General features: G+C 37.9%; 1 protein-coding gene across 3 annotated transcripts in view; it reads right to left on the bottom strand.

The window, feature by feature from the left end:
* Positions 1-2,054: 2,054 nt before the first annotated feature.
* The window catches only part of LOC150101271 (myelin protein CNP-like), a 279,632-nt gene continuing 257,423 nt past the window's right edge, over positions 2,055-24,263 (bottom strand). The window contains exon 6 of one of the 3 annotated variants that reach the window (XM_090400742.1): positions 2,055-2,656. In XM_090400742.1, coding sequence (XP_090256868.1) covers positions 2,132-2,656 — 525 coding nt within the window. In that variant the 3' untranslated portion in view covers positions 2,055-2,131. The remainder of the gene's footprint in view (positions 2,657-24,263) is intronic. The other 2 variants (XM_090400743.1, XM_090400744.1) reach the window with 2 other exon arrangements.

The following is a 24,263-nucleotide window of genomic DNA, read 5'->3' as shown; positions in this document are numbered from 1 at the left end:
TTAATAAGGCTGTCGGACAATTGATGACGGGGAGGAGAGTTATCACTCTCCTCCCCGTCATCAATTGCTCTCAATCTTTTCATGAAGTCACATGCACAAGATAGAAAGACCGTTATGAACTGCTCATAAAGTATCTCCACCACACATTCCACAATAGCTGTCTTTATACCATTTTCTCCAATTAGTGTTATCCTTCCATAATCATTCTTTCTTTTGCTGGCTACATATCGAAAGAACTCCCTAGGATTCTTTTAGGCTTCATTAGCTAAATGCTGTTCATACCTCTCTTTAGCTACCATCACCAACCAAGTCACTCTCATTGCCTGGTCTTTGTATCCCTCATGCAATTGGTTATTTCCACTTCTCTTATGCTGCCTCCACAATTCCCTTTTTCTCTGTATCGCATGCTTAATCTCTTTAGTCATCCATTTCACACCTACCTTATTTAACCTTCTCACTCTTGGAATACATTTAGACATTGCATCTACTAGATAGTTTTTGAAAATCACCCAAGCTGCATTGATCTCTTTTCCAGCTAACTCCCTATTCAATGCTACATCTCTAAGCTGTATCTTATTTTCTTATTTGCTTGGCCAATTTGATTATATCACCCTTTTCTTATTTGCTTGGTCAATTTGATTATACATTTCATTTACATTTCATTATCACCACCATCCACATTACCTGGTCTATAATATCCCACCAAGTATTTGATTCCATTGACCTCTATCTTGCACCATACTGCCTCAAAACGACTGGCATTATTTCCCTCCTGCATCTCTTCCCTGTATGGACATAACTCTTTCTCTATCAATAGCACTCCCCCTTCCTTTTTATCCCTTCTATCCTCATGAAACACATCATACCCTTTCATCTCTGTTCCTGTCAGGATCCTCTTCCAACCATGTCTCACTTATTCTGACAATCTTTGGGTGAACAGACGCAATTAGTGCAACCATTTCATCTGCCTTGTTTCTTATACGTCTTGCATTTGTATGCAAACACAACAGCTCATTTCTGGATGTACAGCTAGTTCCACTGATACCACTCACGCCATTTCCAGTTTCATTTGTTCTCTCAATTTCGTTTCCTTCGCGCCACTCTCACTTCACTTTCGTCCTTTTTAACATCCGTTACGGTTTTCAAATCACTCTTTTTCTTTTTTACAGATTTTTTAACATTCCTCACGCCTCTTTCAAACGTGCATTCATTCTCCGCGCGACATTCTCGCTACTAGCACTTTCTGTCATCAATTTCATATTGGCATTCCTCCTTCAGGTCACACTTTGCACACACACACACCCTCCTCCCATCAGCCCTAAACATCCACAAATCATTTATGTAATCGAAAGAATACAATATAACATAAGACACCTCACACTTAACGAAACGACTTAAATCTAAATTAGTCATGGAATGACAAAGCTGCTGCCATGTTTCCTCTGTGGGTTACTAATGAATTCGTAATTAAGTTTTAGGCAAAAAAAAAAAGAAATCCCATACACTAATAATACTGGTAGCGCACAATTTTTACAGCAGCTCTTACTCATATATATTATTCCAAGAATAACTTATCTCAAGCACGAGCTCTTCTTACACACGTCCACCCCGCTTGACTCACGAGCGCCCTCTCCACTCCTTACTATCACATCATCATCCACATTAGTTTCAGCCACTTCTTGCATGCTCTCATATTTTGTACATTCACTACTTCCACACTCTCCAGAACTCTTTTAATATCTTTCCTTACAGTGTTAATATGTCATTTTGTCTTCCCACTTTACACACAACTTGCATGTCTTGCACTCGCATATGACACTCACTCTCTCTCTCTCCACTTCCATTTTTTTACCACAGATCATTATTCGTTCTTGGTAATGAATACATACAACAAACACTATATCGTACAAAATCCCCCATGCTAAACTTGGTGAACAAGAAGCCTTGGCTGCCAATTTCGCTGTGCACATTGGTGCCGTGAAAATTGTTTCCGAAAATAATTACAAAATTTATTCAAATTCACTAAAATAAGACATCTGTAGGGTTGCTGAACATTTTTTTTCCTTAAATGTTTATTGAGATATCAGGAGCACTATGTACACTATGTATAATCAAAATAATTATTTTAATTTCAATACAGTCCAGTAAATAAGGAATCAACAATGATATTTTTCTTAGGAATAATCATCCAAACCCGTTCTTTAATTTTAAAAATCTTTGGATGCTCATTCAAAAAATCGTTATTCAAAAAGCTTTCATCCTTAAATACATCTGCATCAAGAAAAAGAGTATTTCTAAAGTGTGATACATCTCTTACATATGGAAATTTTACACATTCCTTTGCATCCTGTGCCAATACAATAAAACTGCAACTATTATAATTAAACTTCTCATCTCGTTTTTCTTCCTCTCTCACAGTCGTTATTGAGCATTCAAGAAGTTCATCATTTTGGTATTCTGTTGTTAAATAAGTATTTTCAATCCTCATACTTTCAAATAACACTTCTAGTGAGTTGCTTGAATTATATTTTCTTCTTGGTTTATAAATTAGCTGTTCCTGTGCTTGATCTAAAGAAATAACACCAAGCAGTAAATGCTTAAAAATTAACAGTGCCTGAATTTGAAGTGAAAACATCTTTGCATATGCCATCTGAATCTGAAAAATTTAATATAATAAAGCACCATAGTAATTATGCAGCCATAAAAATTAATATAATATTAAAATACTTCATGAAATCAGTTTTGATAACCATAATGATATTAGTCTATTGCCAAAATCTATTATTTCAATTTAATTGAATACAATAGATAAATGTTACCTTATCTCAGAAATGAATTGTTTCTATCAGCATATTTACTATTTGTAAATTTACAACCATATATTTCGGGACATCACAATGTTCCAAAGGTATCTGATATCTGATAGATTGTTGTGCAGCAAGTTTATATATACAAGCTGGGGAAGAAAAAGTTTCATTAGACAGTTAAAAAATTGGTTATCTGAAATGATACCAGGAAGTTGCGTGCGAGGTGAACATCCAAAAAAAAGGTGGTGCACACGACTCATTTCTTCAATTTCTCTACTGTCCAACTTGTTAATAATATTTCATGATTGATTATGGATATTCAGTTGTTTGCTGAGGATAGAAAGCTGGAAGAGTTATATGGATATGGAGTGATGCTAACGATAGCATTAGATCTCATCTTTCTTTCCCTTTTACCTTGTAGTGTCGAGGGTTTATTAATCATCAGACCTCAAATCGTTCACAGAATAAGGTGTCAGCCTATGCCCCGGTGTATCCAATGCCCATAGTGTTCAGTTCTCAAGGCCGATTTGCCTGCTTTGTGGGATGAAAAACCCGTACTGTCCACGCTCAAGACTGGCTAACTTGGCTATGGCTGAAGACCTTCAGCTCCTCACGTCACCATCGGGAATCGAACCTAGGACACTCCTTCCCCAGGCATATGGTTGCGAAGCGCACAGCCACTAGGCTAACCACGCGGAGTAGCATCAGATCAGGAGATTTAAATAAATATTTTTTTATGTTGGGCCCATACACGAGAAGTTGGTTGGTTGATCAACCTATAGTACATTAGTACTGTATATGGGTAGTGAGTTGGGAAAGGAAAAACTTGTTTACATTTAATTTAAGTCTGTATATTGTATTCCTTGAGTAATACATGATGGGGAGATACTATTCCACAGTACACCAGTACCAGGGATGGAGGAGGAAAAGAAACTTGATCTATGGGTTTCAAGGTGTACTGTGAAAGGATGTTGGGCGGCAGTTGTGCGTGTTCCAATGGGCTTAGTACTGAGTGGGGAATTATTGATGCTATTTCGGATGAACATTTGCCATGGAAATATTTGTAGAATACACAAATTGCAGAGACGAAATGTATATGTGAAAGTGAGTTGTTAAGAGATGGGTCATTTATCAACCTAATTGCTCTCCTCTGTATTGAGTCGAGCATTTTGAGGGAGTTTTTAAGAATCCCACTCCAAATGTGAGAGCAATATTCGATACCTGGGCGGATTTGTGACTTGTATTTGTCACCCTTCTTAGGAATGGGTTGAATATATAGGCCAGTTTCCAGGCTTTGGGGGTATTGTATATTGTATATTGGATAGTTGGAGACTGGGGGAGGCATTTGCCATCGTCAGTTTTGCATGCATTTGAGACAAAGTGTGAAGCCAGGAGATTAGCTGTTTCTGTGGGCAATGATTCTGTTTTGGAAGCATTGATAGTTTTTCTTGCATTGGTTTCAGTCTTCAATATAAGCACTGAAGGTGGAGGGAGTTCTTGATTTGAGCCAGTTATGGTATGCTTGATTTTTCATTTGTACAGCCTTGGCACATCTTTTGGAGAACCAAGGTTTAGATAGGAGATGGCAATTCAGAGTAGTGTGGGGGAATGTACGTTTTCATTCCAGTGAGGATTACATTGGTGATGTCCAGTCCAGCCAAATGGGACAGCCTCCGTGACTTCTATGCTTCGTTCCGATGGTTTGACTCTTGTTTGGATTGGAAGACTGGAAACAATAGTCAATAATCAAACCATCAGAATGAAGCATAGAAGTCACGGAGGCTGTCCCATTTGGCACTGTTGTAATGCCAAACCACTCTTGTGTGGGAATGGTTGTGTAAGCATTGTTGCATGGGGGAAGAGATGAGCACTAGATTGTGGTCAGAATTACCCAGGGGGGTGCTGGTTCCCCCCTTTCAATCATTTCCGACTGTAGGTGACTTTGTAGACATTTCCCACAAAGTATTCCTGGTGAGATTTTTACAGAGTAGGTCACCATTGCTTCCCCCCGCCCAATTTTATCTGGGCTTGGGACCAGCATATGGCTGGGATGTATTCATGACTGTAATCCATGTGTTCACGAGGCCGGGTTGCCTGTTCTGGAGGACAAAACACCCGAGTTTCCGGGTGGAAAAAACCCCCTACCACCGTATGAGACTGGCTAACTCACCTTTTGTTGAGAGACCAGATAAAGGCTTCTCACGTCACTGACGGGAATTGAACCCAAGTCTTTCCGACCAAAGGTCTCCATCTATACTGACTGAGCTACGGAGGCCCCTCACCACATGCAATATGTATTTGAAAGGGTCATTGGTGAGGAAGAGATCTAGGGTATTTGGAGAGTGGTTCAGGTTATCTGGTATTCTGGGTGGCATGTGAACAATTTAGGTAAGGTTATTGATGGCAAATGTTTCAGTATCTCTGCCTGCGAGATTGTATAACAGGAGGAAAGCCAGTTGGTGTTATGGACATTAAAATCTCCTAGGAGGATGATTTTGCTGTTAGGAGAGTGGCCTGAAGAAAATCAATTTTTAAGGAGAGGAAATTAAAGAATTCAGAGTGGTTGGAGAGCAATAGAGAGACAACAAATGAATTTGACTGAGTAGAGAAGGGATATTTTCAATCAAAGAAGGTCAAAGTTGGGTGATTCTAGGTTAGGTGCTCTCTGGCATGGTGTCAGAGTAGATATATGTGCAGACACCAGTGTTTATCTCCTTTCGACCAGTGTGTAGTTTGGAAGATTGAGATGCTGGAGAGGTAAGATTTGAGTTTCTGTTAAAAAGACTAAGTGGGATTTGGTGGACACTATTAAGGTTGGAGTTGAGGCCACAGATGTTGGTGGATATGCAAGGTTCTGTGAGGCATGTATTTGCCACAAAGGTCTTGCACTGTTCTTATGCAGTGCTTGCATACTGGTCTCCTTGGTGGATACTAGAGGCGTCATTTGATTTTTGCACTAGTTTGTAGTCTATGATCCAACTGTCATCTCCATTTTGGCATTTTTCTTCAAGTTGTCTTTGAAGTTGGCGTTTTTGTTCCCTCTGGGCATATGTTACATCAAGTCGAGCACGTATGCTGGATTGGGGGCAAGTGCCCGTTAACTTGCTGTTTATCACCATTATTAATTTGGATACGCTTATCGGTGTCACAGGTCACTTTCAGGAGACTTGGAAAGTTCGTTCCGTCCTCTTTTGTTTATTGGTCTGAAACGATTGCATTTGACAATGGTTCTGGGATTGAAGTTGCACTCTTCTGGCATCTTCTTTTAATGAATTACCGTTTTCCGTCAGAAAGTACAGAATAACAGTATTAAGTTTCTTGTTTTCGGCCTCTATCGACTCATGTACCATTGATGTGATTAGGTTGTGGAGTTCGTTAGCTGGCAAGTGTGTACTTGCGATCGGGCGCTGGTCATCGAATATCTCGAGCTTAGTTTCCAGCACTCGGATTTTGGAAGAGTTTCAATAATAGTATTAAGGTGTTGTTCGAGGCTTTTGCCTAAGTTCAGTATCTGCTTTAGGGAAGGAAGGCACATCGAATAGAAGGCTGGTTGAGATCGATAAAAAGCTGCCACGTTTACTCCGTATGGTAGGTATAGTGGGATTTCACATGGCTGTTTTTTAATTGTAAAGATATAACTGATTTGATGAACTATGGGTACTTAACAAGTTGTTGTTCAGAAGTAATCGGCTCCTTAGTACCCTGTTAGTTTTCCGTTTGCTGATTATTTTGCACGGAAAACACTTGCAATAACAATGAAATGCAGGAGCAAAAGTTTAACGTAGCTTATTCACAGGCACCACCTGGTCAAAATTATTCCTAATACTATTAATACCAGACCTCCATGGAATCAGGAGACTCCTCATGGCGATGTACATACTATTACACACAAATTCCATCAAACTGTGCTTTAAACTCATCCAATGTATCTGCATTCACCACTCAGGCAATGCATTCCACTCACCAAAAACTCTTCGGGCATAGAACCTGCTCCTTATGCCCTTGCTCGCACCCTCCATATATATAATTTGAACGAATGTTTCGTTGTTCTCCCCCTTCTCATATTCTATAAGAGAATATGGTAACAACCCTTTACCAACCTAAATATCTCAATCACATACTCTCTTCCTGATTTACAAATTGCATTTTCTCAATCTGTCTTCATATACCACATACCAAAGACCAGTTAACACCTTAGAAAGTCTTTACTTCACTCTTTCTAATATATCCTCATCACCATCAAAACCAGTGGATCAAATATGTGCACAATAATCTATGTGAAGCCTGATCAAGGACTTATAGAGTAATACATAACCTCTTTATTTCTGTATGTTAAGATCTACATCATTGCACAAGTTGTGAAGTTATCACAACTTGTGCAATGAGAAGTCAGAACTTTGGATCCATGCTCCCCACTCCAAGGTTTCTTGTCTCCCCAACCTCCCCAAAATTTCCTTACCAAGTGTATAATCCCATTCTTGCCTACCATATTTCAGAACCTTACACTTTGCAGATGTTGTGGCCTCTAACGCCACAACATTTGCTTCATTCCCCATTGCTCTCCCCAGTTTTGAGTAATCTGCAAACAGTTGCATATCAGCAGTTAAACCCATTCCAATATCATTAATATACAAATTAAATAACAATAGTCGCAAAAGAGACCCCTGGGGAACCCCTAATTACTTTCCTCTTTTGGGATACCACACCTCATTACACAACTTGCTGATTCATATGTGACATCCAGTCACCAATCCAAAATTCACTAATCTAACATCGAATCCCACTTGATCCACAACAAGTTGGTAATTTAATTTTACCAACTTGTGTGGCAGTCACTCAACAAGTTGATTGTATTTTATTCCAAACAACATGTGTGATGAACACATAACCCTTTCCACACGATTACGTCTATCAAAAGCCTTTGCAAAATGTACATGCATCATGTTGCCTAATATATTCACCTTGTTATAGTACATAAGCAAGTCATTTAAACACAACCTCCCTTTAACAACCCCATGGCAAGAAGCACAAAGAATTATTATTATTATTAACTCAATGGAGTCAGACTCATCCTGGGAGGTACATACAATTGCACACAATACTCATCTAACCATGCCTTAAACTGATTCAATGTGTCTACACCCACAACACTCAGGCAGTGCATTCCATTCACCAACCACTCTCCATGCAAAGAACCAACTCTTCACTCCTCTGCTCACACCCTCCTTATACAGTTTCCAATGGACTTCCTGTCCTAGCTCCCTCTCCCATTCTCTATTTCTGCATGTTAGTGCTCTGCATCATTGCCAACTCCCTGCACATTCCTTCAAAATGCAGTGATATATTATCAAGTCCTGTAGCCTTATTAACACCATGTTTGCTCAATTCCCCTTAAACCTCATGCTCAGTTACAGTCAGTCCCTCATTATCATCATCAACTGCTCTCAAACTCTCCATGATGTCACATTCACAAGCTTGAAAGTCATTTATGAACTGCTCATTAAATATCTCAACTATATGTTCTGCATCTGTTGTTCTTATATATGTTCTGCATCTGTTGTTCTTATACCCTTTGTTCCAATCAATGTCATCCTTCCATAATCATTGTTTCTTTTTTGCTGGCTACACATCGAAAGAACTCTCTAGAATTCTTTTTGGCTTCATTAGCTAACCGCTACTCATATTTCACCTTTGCTATCCTTACCAACCAAATAATCATGGAATTGATTATTACCACTCCTGTTATTCTGTCTCCATAATGCTTTTGAATTGTATTGCATGCTTAATCTTGCATGCTTAATCTCTTCATTCATCCATTTCACACTTACCTTATTTATCCTTCTGACGCTTGGAATTGCTTCACCTAATAGTTCTTGAATATCATTCAATCTGCTTTGATCTCCTTTTCATCCAACTCCTCATTTCATGCTATACCTTTAAGCTGTCTCCTGATGATTATGAGAAGCTCAGGTAGTTGTTGTAGTTCCACATATACCCTTTCCTCACAGAGATTCTCACACTGCTGCAACCACCCAGGTAATCACTTCATGGTCACTCTCACCAACTATAGGATGATTTGACACTCCATTTATAATAACATCCTCTGATGAGATGATCAAATCCAAGATCCTCAATCCTCATGTGCCTTCAGTTACATACTGCCTGAGGTAGTTGACCCTCAACAACCCATTTTCTTTACTTCCAATTGCTATCTCATCATCCGACTCTATATTGCCATAGTTAAAATCACTCATAATGATTGTCCTATTCTTATTTGCTTGGCTAATTTGATTATACATTTCCTGGACACTGCCTGCCACATTATCAGGTCTAGAGCAACATTTAACGAAGTATTTCATTCTATTCACCTCTACATGCACTATATTGCCTCAAAGCCACTACCATTATTTCCCCCCTTATATCTCTACCTTGTTTGGACATAACACTTTTTTCTATTATCAATATCACTCCGCTACCTTTTTATCCTCATGAAATAAAGCATACCCTTCCATCTCTATTCCTCTCAGAATGTCATCCTCATCCTATGATGTCTCACTTATTCCAACAATTTTTGGGTGAACACTCAATTAATACAATCACTTCTTCATTTGTCCTTGTTTCTTACACTTCTAGCATTTGTATACAAACTTAACAGCTCACTCCTGGATATGTAGTAAGTTTCACTGATATGACTTATTAGATGTGACTTTTCCATACTTAACTGGAATTTCTTTCTCTCCTTATTCATCGTAGAACCTTCTTCAAATCAACTATTTGAAGAAGGTTCAAATTTGAAGTATCAGCCTTTCTCACACTGAGTTTCCCTGTCCAACCTGACCCTCCCCGATTCCCTTGCACACTTGTTTCCTCATTCACAATACTCATGCTACCTACTTCTTCATTCATAACTACTTCATTCTCTCCTCTCTCTCCTTCTCTTTCACATTGCTTCTTACTTGATCAGATTCATTCTCTGCACTCATTTCTCTACCTACCAGCAGCAGCAGTCTCAACAAATGACTCACACCAAAACCATTCAAATGCAGGCCATCACCTCTTATACAGCTCAATTCTTCCTTTGACTCATTCCGCACATTAACAAACTGCACTTCTTTTTCTCACACATTTCCACTAATCATTCACCATCTTCACTCTCCACCTCAATTCATCACTGTCATAACTGGGCTACTTTTGACTATCACACTGACTACCTTTCGTATCACTCTATTATCTTTTATCTTTCTCAACAACCTCCTGATATATAGTTTTACGTGTTTCTTGTTCCAGTCAAGTCATTTGTCTCTATTACCACTACCAAATCTTTTGCTTGCTTACTCCTCATATCCAGTGCTTCAATCACTTTATTCATTTTACCTCCAAGAAAACAAAACCTTGTGAATCTTGTCATTTACCACACTCTAATAATTGAATCCCCCATATAACGCCACTTGCAGATCTTTCGTTACTTCTTTCAAACCAATATCATTCATTTTCAACATTTTCACTCTTCCATAGATATCTCAAGTGTGTAGAGTGAAAACTCCATATCTGTTTCATCTCTTACCTCATCTGTCAAATCTTGTGTCATATATGTCATAAGCGCCTCTGTAGCACAATTGGAAGAACGACCTAGTTGCACCCTTCGATCAGAAAAGGCCTAAGTTCGATTCTCGTCATGACGGGAGGAATCTTTATATGGACTTTTTTCAATTCTCTGTGAGTTAGCCGATCTCATACAGAGGTAGCAGGGTTTTTCATCCTGCAAACAGACAAATCAACCCTTCAGAACACACGCAATTTACAGACAAAAATTCTAGCTGTGGTGGTGGATAGCGTTGATGTTGGTGAATGGTAGTAGAGGTTATGTGTAGTAGTGGAGACAGAGAGTTGTACAGTAGGTGTCCTCCAGCGATGAGTCTTCAGACTCCTTAGAGGTGTCACGAATAATAATAATAATATTTTCACTCTCTTAATTTTTTTGCTAGCCACCAATGCTCGTTCACCATCAACACTGCTCACCACCTCACCTTGAATTGCACTCTGTTTTTCAACCTCTGCTACATTCGTATCGCTCGTTAGCTTTTTCAAAACATTTTTGCTGCTCTTTTACACTGTCCCTTTTTTTTTTTTCTATTTTATCAATACATTATCACTCATCAATCAGATCACACTTCGCACACACCCTTGTTACATTTGCCTTAAATATCTATAATATCTACACAATTGAACAAATACATATAGCACACCTCACATTTCATGAAATGACTGAAATCAAAATTAAACTCCTGCAAAGAAAAGGTTGCCACCACCTTTCCTTCGCCAGTTCCAATACTAAGCTCTGAGTTTAACAATTTCTTCAAGAAACTTTAACTAACATAGAAACACTGCAAGTGCACCACTTTTACTCATAAACACACTTATTTACAATTAATTATTCCAAAAAAACTTATCTTAAGAGTCTTCTTTACACAAATATTCCAACAAAACGACATGGTATTTCAATCCACTTCTTTCGTTATTCATATACATACATGTACATATGAATTTTACATAATTTATACAAAATATATATACCGTATATTCCGGCGCATGTCAACTTTTCAGCATTGAAAAAAATTACTAAATTTTTTAGGTCGACTTATACGCCGGGTCAAAAATTGATTGCTTTTCAAGAAAAAACTAGTACGTATCATACTCTGTTAAATTTTTTAGCAATATACAAAAAGAGTAAATAAGTAAAAATATTTCAACTTATATCAAATTTATTTACAGAAAAAATTATTTACATGTTATATAATTATTTATTTACAAAAGAAAATAGGTAGGTTACTACATAATTAAAATTTAATTTTCACTGTCTGAATGGATGAAAAGTTCATTGTACTCTGTTTCTGTAATTTCTTCTGGTATATCATCATATAAATTGTAATCGTTTTAGCATCAATTTTGCCATCATTGTAAACAAAATCATCTTCTGAGCCATCTAATTTGTTAGATATAGCATATTTTTCAAAATATTTTATTACTGTATCTGGTTTTATATCATCCCTTGCTTTCGCTACCCATTCACATAGTTACCAAAGACGCATGTTGCATTTGTCCTCCTTTTGTGTAACTTTTCTCTCCTTCTTGCATCCATGCATTCCACTGTTTTTGTAAACTGTCTTTAAATGCCTTGTTTATACAAACATCCAACGGTTGCACTAGTGAAGTTAACCTACTTGGAATCACTGCCATATTGGTATTATTCTCTCTTAATAAAGATTATGTGCTCTCTGTTAAATGGGATTTGAACATGTCCCAGACTGTTTGGATTTTTTAATGCACCTTGTCGTGTATTCCAAATATTTTTTATCCACAGCTTAACTCCTGCTTCGTCGATCAAACCATTCTCATGAACATGGACAAAAATGTTTCTTGGAATTTTGATCTTTGGCATTGTTTATCTTTTAAAAATTATCATAAGTTTTAATTTAGCCATCAGCCATACAAGCAAGTACAACTGTGAAACGGCTTTTTTCATGTTCAGTTGTTTTTAAAGAAATAGTTATACTTCCTTTCAATTCTACTGTTCTATTCCCGATTATGTCAAACATAACTGGAGTTTCATCCATATTTCCGATTTGAGACAATAATTTTTCTACTTTCTTTTAGCAATTATAAATCTTTGAAAACTTAATAATTTATCATCCAAATCCTTTGACAGCTTCTGTGCGATTTTCGTTTTTAGTCGAAGCATTTAATTTTTTCCTTTCCATAAACTGGCTACACCAACTCACTGTAGGCGTGAAGTTTTCGCTGTCCTTTTCATTTGCTTTGCCCCAATTCAAAGCAAATAAACGAATATTATTTCTTTATAATGAGTCATTTTGGCGATTTTCTCGAACCCAATCCGCAGCATTAGTTTCCAGAATAGGCCACTTACAAATTCCTTTCCGTAAAGAGCACTTATTTTTTGGCATTTTCATTATTAAAGTTTCATTTTTTTCTCCAATCGCGAACTAGTTTTTCGTTTACTCTGAACTGACATGTAGCAACAGTTATTTTCTTTTGCAAATTTAATCACTTTGCACTTAAAACTCGCATCATATTTCATTCTTTTAAAAGGAGCCATTGCACTTTAGTTCACTATTGGTCAATACGAGATAAAATTTATTTTGTCAACTAGGTATTTTATATCTTTTGCTAAAACAAAGAATGGGAGGACTAAAAAGGCAGTTATGATCCTATTGGTTGACGCCTGTATAAAAATTTTACTTAAAAACTGTCATAATTTTTATTTTTAATGAAATTTTTTGAAAAATTATACGAGTATGCTATCAAAACTCAAAAAATTCCAATATCGACTTATACGCCGGAATATACGGTGTTGGATTCTGAATGAGAATTGGAAATTATTAATTAATACTTCATTCAGAGTCCAACATAATCAGCCATTCCCTAAGCCAAATTTGCTCAACAGACTAATAATCTCTTATTAATAGTATGCTATTCATATGATTTCTTTCAAATTATGTTTATCAATATTTATTTGTTCATTTATTGTTTTGAGATGAAGTGCAATTGTGATAACTGTGTATTAAATATCATTTATTATTATGAAATTAATATTACTGATACAGAGATAAAAATTGTGAATTATACAATCTTTTTATGTTATTTGTAAAATGTAATGTCTCCAAATAATTCTTCAAAATAAGACTTGGTTGTTGTGAGAAATTATGTTATTTTTAGCCAGTGTATGCCTTATCGTGAGTTACTGTACAGTATGCAAGAAGCCAGTTCGGTATCAGCAAAACCGGTTAGAAATAGATTTTGGCGGGAAAGGAGAGTAGGATGTCATGGACAGTACACGAAAAAGAAATAACACAGTAGTAAGCAGGGGAGAAATAACCTGGGGCTGAACGGAGTAGGAAGGACTGGGAACCGCTCTGTATTTTGACTTCAAGCTCTTATTCTTTTATAAATTCCTATTGCCTCACAGAAGGATAGCATTGGATGAAGGGATAATAAGAATGAGTAAGAAATATTGAAAGTTAGGCAATTATGAGCAAGCAGATACATTCTCCCGAGTTAACTAATTAATTACTGAAACCCAGGATTCTATAATATTTGTGTGTTCTCAAAGTGAAAGTATTCAAGAACCAAGGAGAGTTTCTAGGATTGTTGATAATGAGGAAGCTATGCTATTTATACCGGTAAGGATATCTTTTCTTTGCCTCGTATGAAGCAGCAAAGCTTGTTTCTGGAGAACACGATATAGTTCATATTGCTAAAATTAACAGTCAAGATTGAATGTGTGATATAGTGAAACATTTCCTCGTTAATGTATATATGAAGTATCTCTGGATTAATAGTTCATATTTGAATGTATGATATAGTGAAGCCTGTTACGTGAGAACACAATGTAAAATCGAGACTGAACTTTCTGAGAATTATTGTATTAGATTGATAAAACTCTGAAGTTCTAAATGAATGTCTGATGACTTGTGCTTTGTGATTGTTCTGAATAGTTAGGCTGAATCAATATTTGAAGTACATTGAACGATAGCTTTCTTTAGAGTGAAATTGTGTTTGGAATCTTGGATAATAAGAAGAGTAGAATTTATATGCATAAATTCTAATTATAAATGATATACTCAGCAGAGTAAATTACTAATGTCTTAATGAGAACTTATACATTCTTAAATTGTATTATCCCTACTAGAAATTCTTGTTTTAATAAATTTATGTGTTAAGGCATTAAATAATTTTTTTGAGTTGAATCTTGTGTTTGCTGATTTCTTTCATTGCACCGCTCATTAAAATAGCTTGAATCTCAGTGGGAACCCTATATATATATATATATATATATATATAGTAAGGAGAATTTCGGCCACAATTAAGTTGAGAACAATATTGTGCTAGCTGAAGGTTGATTTCACGTTGCTTATGCAAATTAGAACATAGAGTGGTGCAGTTAAAAATAAATAAATTTTCTTTGTGTTCGAATGTGGAGTCAGTCAACAGCTAGAATATACATTGGAGTAGAACGTAGGATCCAACAACAGTATATGTATTTAAGTCCAATACTGAGTCTACTTATAGTTCTTTATGAACTTCTTATCTTTTTTCTCCCCAGGAGCATAGCCTCCTGTCCTTTGCAAGATTTTCATTTCTCCAGTTTCTATTCTTTTTTCTTCTGCAGTTTTTCATCATCATCAAATTCCTGCCATGTACGCACAAGGAGTGTACAGGATATGATAGTACTACATGAAAAAATTATATCATTACTAACTTCCTATCTACAATTTTCCTCCAAATCAGTCTGTTACCTTGTCAAGACTCCAACATTATCAGATCTTATATTTCTATCATCTAAGGCACTTTGTACCATATCAATCAACCTATATCTTGGACTTCCTCTGGGTCGTTTTCCTGCCAACCTGGCAGAGAACACTTCTTTTGCTAATCTTTCCTCGCCCATTCTGTTTAGGTGACCATACCACCTGAGATTAGCTCTCCTAACGAATTCCTGGATGCTGACAATGTCAAGTTCTTTCCTAATATCCTCGTTTTTAATATGATATTGCTATTGATGCCATCTGCTCACGCCTATAATCTTTCTCAGGACTCTCATATCTGGGGTCTATAGTCTTTGGTAAAGTGTTTTACTTCTGACCCAGCTCTCAGATCCATAAGTTAAAACTGGTTTGAACACTATCTTGTATGCAGCTAATTTAGTGTTCTGACTAATTTCTCTCTTATTCCATATGAATTTATTCAATTGACTTCCCACCATACCAGCTTTGCTAATTCTGTTGTCTATTTCTGTATTTAATTTACCATCTTCAGTAAAAATCGTGCCTAAGTAGCTGAAATGTTTTACTTGTTCCACAGCTTCTCCATTCACAACACAGTTGACATTTTCAAGGATTCTGCCTATTTTCATTGTCTTTGTCTTTCTATTGCTGACCTTCATACCATATCTATTACAACAGCTATTCAATTTAGTCAGAGAATCTTGCAGACTTGTAGCAGATTAATTTAGAAGTATAACATCATCGACATTAACATCTCCAATTTTGATATCATGTTTAATACCACTTTCCTTCATAATGTGAGCCATATAGATAATGAATAACAGAGGGGATAATGTACATCCTTGTCTCACACCAGATTTAACATTAAACCATCTTCCTGTACTTCCTTCAATTCTAACTGCTGACTTACAACTCAAATAAAGACTAAGTATTGCTTGATATAATGCCCCATTGACACCATATAACTGTAGCGTATTGAATAGCTTCTCTCTTGGCACCTTGTCATATGCCTTTTCCAAATCGACAAAACTTAAATACAGATCTCTGTTATATTCCCATGCTTTCTCGACTATTTGTCGTAAAGTGAAGATCTGATCCTGACAGCCTCTATTTGGCCTGAATCCAGCTTGTTCTTCACCAAGCTTTTCTTCCACAATTCTTCTCAACCGTTTTTCAAGTATACTTGCATAGATCTTGCCAGGAACACTCAGAAGGGAAATACCTCTGTAATTCTCACATTCAGTTTTATTTCCCTTTTTATATATGGGTACTATGAGAGCTCTACTCCAATCATCAGGAATTCGTCCCTCTGTCCAGGCTTTCTGAACTATGCAGTGCAGCCACTGTAAGACTCTTATACCACCATACTTCAACATTTCTGGTCGAATATCATCTACTCCTGCATTCTTTCCACATTTCGAGCGTCTGATGGCTTTTTCTACTTCAAGTATGGATATGTATTCCTGACGGCATGCCTGGTCAGTGTTTGTTAAAAATGTGCTGTCATCACTGCTTGTTTCATTTAGCAGTTTTTCAAAGTAATTACTCTATATTTCAAGGATATCTTTTTCTCCCATTTTCATGTCAACTTTCTCATCTGTAACTTCTTTTACAGCACTCTTTCCTCCATTCCTAAGCTTCTTCAACAATCTCCAGAATATTTTGCCACCTTCTTGATATTTATTTTCTATATTCTTGACAAAGTCCTCCCGTGACTTTTGTTTAGCTAGTTTTACACAGTGTTTAGCATTCTTTCATTTGTCTCTGTTTTTATTATCATTATTCAGGCCTCCATGGAGTCAAAAGACTCATCGTGGGAGATCCTTCCTAAGAACATAAAGTCTGTCAAGATTCATCGAGGGGGGAGGTCCCCCCCCTAAGAAACACAAAGTCTATCATACCACTCCTTAAACTCATTGACCGTTCTTGCTCTCACCACTCCATCAGGAAATGCATCACCCGGTTCAACCACCCACGCAAAGAAACCACTCCTCACCCTCTTGCTCACAGTTTCCATTCGTAACTTCCAGAGATGGCCTCTAGTAATCACTCCTTCCTGCTGTTCAACCAAGCAAAAGAACTCCCCAGTGTAAACCCTGTAACCACCTCTCAACAGTTTAAAAGTCTCAATGATATCACCTCTCTTTCTTCTATCCATCAAACTCTGCTGTCCACATTCCCTCAGCCAATCCACATAACTATGCTTGTACAGGCCTGAAACCAATTTTTGTCATCCATCTTTCTATCCTTTCCACAGTTAATTTATCCCCTTCAAATCCTGGGGACCAAATCTGAGAACAGTAGTCTAAGTGTGGTCTGATCAGAGACTTATACAACGGAATGATAACCCTGCAGGTCAGTGTCCTTCTCATAATTGCAGCAATCCTCTGTGTTACCTTCACCACCTTTGCAATATGTCCCTGCTCTTGACAAAGTTCTTGCTCTCACTACTCCATCAGGAAACGCATCACCCGGTTCAACCACCCACGCAAAGAAACCACTCCTCACCCTCTTGCTCACAGTTTCCATTCGTAACTTCCAGAGATGGCCTATAGTAATCACTCCTTCCTGCTGTTCAACCAAGCAAAAGAACTCCCCAGTGTAAACCCTGTAACCACCTCTCAACAGTTTAAAAGTCTCAATGATATCACCTCTCTTTCTTCTATCCATCAAACTCTGCTGTCCACATTCCCTCAGCCGATCCACATAACTATGCTTGTACAGTCCTGAAACCAATTTTTGTCATCCATCTTTCTATCCTTTCCACAGTTAATTTATCCCCTTCAAATCCTGGGGACCAAATCTGAGAACAGTAGTCTAAGTGTGGTCTGATCAAAGACTTATACAACGGAATGATAACCCTGCAGGTCAGTGTCCTTCTCATAATTGCAGCATTCCTCTGTGTTACCTTCACCACCTTTGCAATATGTCCCCTAAATTTCAGGTTTCTATCAATCAGCAACCCCAGATCTCTTGTCTCCCCTACTTTCTCCAGTATAACTCCTCCCATAGAGAATGCAGCATCCCATCGATGTTTCCCAAACCTCAAGACCTTACATTTTTCTACATTAAACTGACAACCCCAATTCATTTGCCCATCTATCTAATTTATTCAAATCCTCTTGCAGGGCTACCACATCTGCACTATTACTAATAATCCTTCCCAGCTTTACATCATCCGCAAACAACTGAATATCCCCCTGCAATCCACTGGCTATGTCAATGATATAAAGGTTAAACAATATAGGTCCTAGTACTGAGACCTGTGGGACCGCACTTGTAACCCTCTGCCTCCTGGAAACTGCTCCACCATACACAACTCTCTGATACCTATCAGACAGCCAATCCTGAATCCAGTTGACCAATCTGACATCCAGACCCATGTGCTGCAACTTAAATATCAGCTTATCATGTGGCACCCTGTAAAGTGCCTTCGCCAAGTCTAAGAAAATTGCAGTATATGCCTTTCCCTCATCTAATGTTCTTGAAAATTTATTATAAAAGGCTAGCATATTGCTAAAACAAGAGCGTCCTTTCACAAATCCATGTTGATTCTCACAGATAACATTACCCTCATCTGCCCAATGCTGTATACGGTCCCTCACTACTTTCTTCAAGATCTTAACAACTACTGATGACACACAGACGGGCCTATAATTAGAAACTTCCAGTCTGTTACCACCCTGATGCAATGGCACTATCTTACCTTCCTTCTATTCCCTGGGCACCTTTGCCAAAGCCAGACTTTCATTGAAAAGCCAGGTTAAAGGCACTGTCAATTCCCTAGCACATTCTCTCAAAACTCGTGGTGAAATACCATCAAGTCCCACCGCTTTACTGACATCCAGAGTACTCAGTATCTGAAACACACTCTCCTCCTGTACCTCCAGACCTCGAACCAGTCCTATCCCTCTAGCATTAAAACTGACTCCTCTAGGATGAAATACTCCAATAAAGTGTTCATTGAACAATTCCACTATGTCGTCTGCATCAGTCACTCTATTCCCATTTTTATCCCACAATATCATTCTTCCACAGTCATTTCTCCTCCTACAGGCCACATAGCTAAAAAATTCCCTAGGATTTTCTGTGGATCTTTGGGCCAATCTCATCTCATATTCCAGTTTCGCTCTCCTTACCACACTAGTCACTCTTCTGGCCTGTGTCTTATATTCCTCATGCATCTCTTCACCTGTCTCCTTATATCTCTTCCATAGCCTCTTTTTCGCATGCAATTCCTGTTTAATATTGTTTGTCATCCAATTTACGCCAAATTGCGTCCTCTTCTTCACTCGTGGTATACAACTTACCATTGATGATAAACAAATATTCTTTCACAATTTCCCACGCACTAGTGATATCCCCGCCTTCCAATTCCTGCCTCCATGAAACTTTCCGAAGTTGACGTCTAAGACTATTATAATCACCTGCTTTATAATTCCACATAAGTTCTCGTCTCTTTGATACTCCTGCATGTCTATTCATTTTCCAAGTCAAAACCATATGGTCACTCTCTCCAACTGGTGGGAGAGATGTCATCTCAGTTATTATCAACTCTTGTGATGCTATAACCAAATCCAAAACTCTTGAACCTCTTGTTCCCTTTGTTACATGTTGCCTAAGACATTAGTCCCTCAAGAATTCTAGAAATTATATTCCCCTATTGCTACATGCATCTTCCTCTCTCTAATTTATACTACTGAAGTTAAAATCACCCATAACAATCATTCTTATTGCACTTGCCAAACTTAGCTGTCTAAACATCTCCTGGTCCCCATACTCTGTGCTCCTGGGTCTGTAGCAACACCCCACTAAATATCCTGTCTTGCCTACCTCTACCTCACACCATACGCTCTCAAAATCATTTGTCTCACTTCCTTCCAAATTCTCCACTCTTAGAGGACATAGGTCATCACTTATCATAAGCAGTACCCCACCACCACGCTTTCCCCTCCTATCCTGACGAAAAATGCTATACCCAGCGACTTCTATTCCTGTTGTTATATCCCCTTCAGTCAACCACGTCTCAGTGATCGCAATAATTTTTGGCCAGGCTGATGCTATCTGCACCAACAATTCCTCTCCCTTATTCCGGATACTCCTGGCATTAGTATAAAGCATATAAATGCCATTTTTCTATACCCAGCATTATTCCTTCTAGACTCCACTGGGCTCAGTGTTACCTGATGTTGTTTCCCTTCTCCCAAGTATCCATTCTCACAAGAGGCCATCCCTGCTATCATCCTCCCTGGGACACACTGACTCGTTCAGAACAGCAATCGCTCCAGATGCCTACATCCTTCCTCATTCAAAAGTAAGCGGTCTCTCGCATACAATTCATCTCTTTCTTCAAACACGCTCCAAGCATCCACATATACCAGTCCTCTCTTGTCACACATTCTTGCTATTATGCCATTCAATATCACTGCTCTTCTGCTCAGCTCATCATTATCATACCTAGGCAACACGCACACTATTTTTCCTCTTTCTGTCTTCTTCCGTACAGCCTCAAGCAAAAATCTGATATCTCTCGCTGCCCGACTTACACTCAAGTCATTTGTTCCTACCATCACAATCATCACATCCTCCCTTTCACCTCTCTTAATTTCCATAGCCACCCTTTCTATTGTTCCTCCTGGCAAACACTCCTCACGCATCCTATCTTGAACACCACGAATCATTGAGTCACCATACATTATACCTGTTACCATTCCCTCTCTCCTATTGTTTCGATTCTCTCCTCTTCTTTCATTCCCATAGGTCTCTCTCATTCCCTCTCCTCTACTGCTATTCTCTCTTCTAGCATTCCCATACCTCTCCCTCATTCCCTCTCTCCAACTGTTTCCATTTTCTCCACTTCTAGCACTTCCATATCCCTCTCTCATTCCGTCTCTTCTACTGTTTCCATCCTCTTGTCTTCTAGCATTCCCATACCTCTCTCTCATTCCATCTCTCCTACTGTTTCCATTCTCTCCTCTTCTAGCACTTCCATACCTCTCACTCATTTCCTCTCTTCTACTGTTTCCTTTCTCTCCTCTTCTAATGCTCTCAAAATTCTCTCTCTCTATCCCTACTCTGATTCGGCTTGCATTTATCTCTTCCATTCTCCTAATCTTATCGTTCATACTTCTGCTCTCATTCACAAGACATTCCACCTCCTCTTTCAACTCATCTATCTCCCACTGCAGGTCAGTCACTCAATCTAAATTCAGTCTTCCAAACAAAACCATCTCCTAAACTTTCACAGTCACTCATGCCTTCCACACTATCAACTATTATTTTCTCATTCATATATATATTTTTTTCATTCTCTCCTATCACACTACTTGTCTTCCTACATTCATTCCCCGTTCCTGGAGCAACAATGTCAGATACCGATATTTCGAAAAAAGGCTTAAGCTCCTCTAGTCAGTGACTAGAATTCAATCTTAGCATTGTAGACAGCACACACCACTTCCACTAAGTTACACACGTGCTTGATCTCTAAGAGCACAAGCTGACTTATTTGCCAGGAACTTTTGATATGCTTTCTTCTTTTCCTTCACTGCCTCTTTAACTTCCTGTGTCCACCATGGAGTTCTAATTTTTCTGTTCTTGCAGACAACTTCACCACATGCCTCTCTAGCTGAATCAATCAGGGCTTTCTTCAAGGCTTGCACTGAATCTCCAAGGTTTGATTCCTGTTCTCAAACTCTTTCATTTTTTTTTCAATAAACTTTGTGTATTTTAGTCTACAGTTCACATCTGAGAGCTGCTCAACTTTTATTCACTTTAAAACTTTCTTACATGTTATTCTTTTCAATATGAAATTCAATTTTATCCTGCTCAAGACTAAATAGTGATCACTTCCAATTTCAAATCCTCTGTACACTCTGGTGTCCTACACCAGGGAGAAAACATCACAATCAACAATAACATAATCAATGAGACTTTTCTTATTCCTTGCCTCTTCCCTCCATGTGAATTTGTGCACATTTTTATGTTGGAACATGGTGTTAGTAATAACCAGTCCACGTCCTGAGCAGAAATCCAACAAATATTTGCCATTACTATTAGCTTTGCTATTTTCTCCAAATTTTTCCAAAATATTTTTTATGTCTCACAATCATTTCCTATTCTGATATTTAGATCCCCAACAAGGATCAACTTTTCCATTTTCATTGTGTCAGTTGCTTTTTCTAAAGCCTCAAAAAATTCCTCCACTTCTACCTAAGTAGAACCTTCTGTGGGACCATAGGCACAAATAAGTCTCATTGTCCAGTTCCCCATTCTCATATTTGTCCACATCACTCTACTTGAGACTGACTGCCATTCAAGAAGATTAGCCTCGTATTTTGTGTTGAATACTATGGCTACTCCTTCTTTTCCTTGCCTGAATATAACATTTTATGTTTATTGCCCAGAAAGATCTCATCAGGTTTTGTCTTTTTCGTTTCAGTCACCCCTATTATATCAATCTGGTACTTATCTAATTCCTCAGCCAGCTCCATTTCTTTGCCATTCAGGTTTCTTATGTTGATAGTACCAATCTTCAACTCTGGTGATGTTGAGTTAGGGTGTGTTTTCAGATTTGTTCCAGTAGCTGACTTTTTTTGCTTTTTTCCCTGGTGAAAACAACAGGGCCCTTGTTTAATCTGGCAACTCCCCAGCTGGCATGAAATTCTGTCATGTTGTACCAATAAGAATACAATTTGGTCCGCTAAATCCCAAATTGCCAGGTAAATACCTAACAGGGTGTACCATGGGAAGGTGAGGATTGGACATTATGTCAGAAGCCTTGGTCGGTTCTCCGCATTCCTTTAAAGTCTATGTGGAGGTCTCCTCTCAGTTATACAGCTTTGACCCTTAAGCACCCCTGCAGTTTTTATGGTCCATAATTCACTTCCGAGGTCTTGCCAAAACTTTATAAACTCTGATTCTTGTATGCTTTTGAACTTGATTATGTTTGAAAATATTATTGATCATTCCTGTTATCTTTACTAAGTTTGAAATTTTAATGTCAATGTCAGTTTCCTTTGCATATAATGCAGTACATCCAAGGTATTTAAAGCAGTTAATTTGTTCTAAAATTTTATTTTGAATAATGATTTTACTTTTGCCTGGAGATGGTCTGTTAAAAGCCATTATTTTTGTTTTGTCTACTGATATTTGCATTCTGCATTTTTTTGCACCTATGTTTAAGGAGTATATTGATCTTTGGAGTTCATCTTTGCTTCCTGGTATGATTATCTGGTCATTTTCGAACAGAAGGGTACTAAGCGTAGTACCACGAATGATACCTTTTTCGTGGAACTACACTTAATACTATTTGTGAATGAAGTATTAACACTGCCATGTGTTGATGAAAGTGATCATGAGGTATTAGTTTGAAAGGTAGTCAAATAGGAAAAGGTTGTTATCAAGAAGGTCTGTATGTGGAACTATAAAGTGGGTAATTATCAGTAGCTCCATAGTCAACTAGCATCAATACATTGGGTTGATGAATTGTGTAGAAAAGATGTTGAGTCCATGGGAAATGGTAAGGCAGTATCTAACACAAGCATTGCATATATGCATACCAAAAGTTAAGTGAATAAATCGAGTAGGAGTGAGATGGATGAACAGTGAAATCAAGCAAGCAGTGTTACAAAAGAAATTGTTATGGAAGAATTACAAGACAGTTTGCAGTGAATAGATACATGAAGAATATATATAGTGCAGGCCAGAAAAGTGACAGGCATGGTTAAAAAAGAAAAAGTAGAATATGAGAGGAGATTAGCCAGACAGGTTACAACTAATCCAAGGGAATTTTTTTTGCTATGTGGCAAGCAAGTGGAAAATTAATTATGCAGGTTGATGCTGATGGATAGTTATGATAGCAGAATAACCACAGCAAATGATATAATGGAATTATTTAACAAACATTTCATTAGTATGTATCATAGTGGTGTGAATGATGCTGTGCAACATGTAGAAGGAAGGCAAGAATTAGGAGAATTAAAGGTGGAAAGAATCAGAGGTGGATCAAGTGCTGCTCAGGTTAGATGCAATAAGCTGTGGGAATGGATAACATGTCACCACATATTTGTAAAGAATATGCAAAAGAGTTAGTCATGCCCTTGACCTATTTATTTAATCAAAGTCTTGCAGTGGGGATGGTTCCTAAGGAGTGAAA

Source organism: Typopeltis vanoorti, chromosome 11, assembly GCF_054136105.1.
Source record: "Typopeltis vanoorti isolate ZY-2024b chromosome 11, IOZ_Tvanoo_1.0, whole genome shotgun sequence".
In the NCBI taxonomy this organism is placed as follows: domain Eukaryota; kingdom Metazoa; phylum Arthropoda; class Arachnida; order Uropygi; family Thelyphonidae; genus Typopeltis; species Typopeltis vanoorti.
Note: the sequence above shows the minus strand (reverse complement) of the source record. Positions and strands in the feature narration are given on the sequence as shown.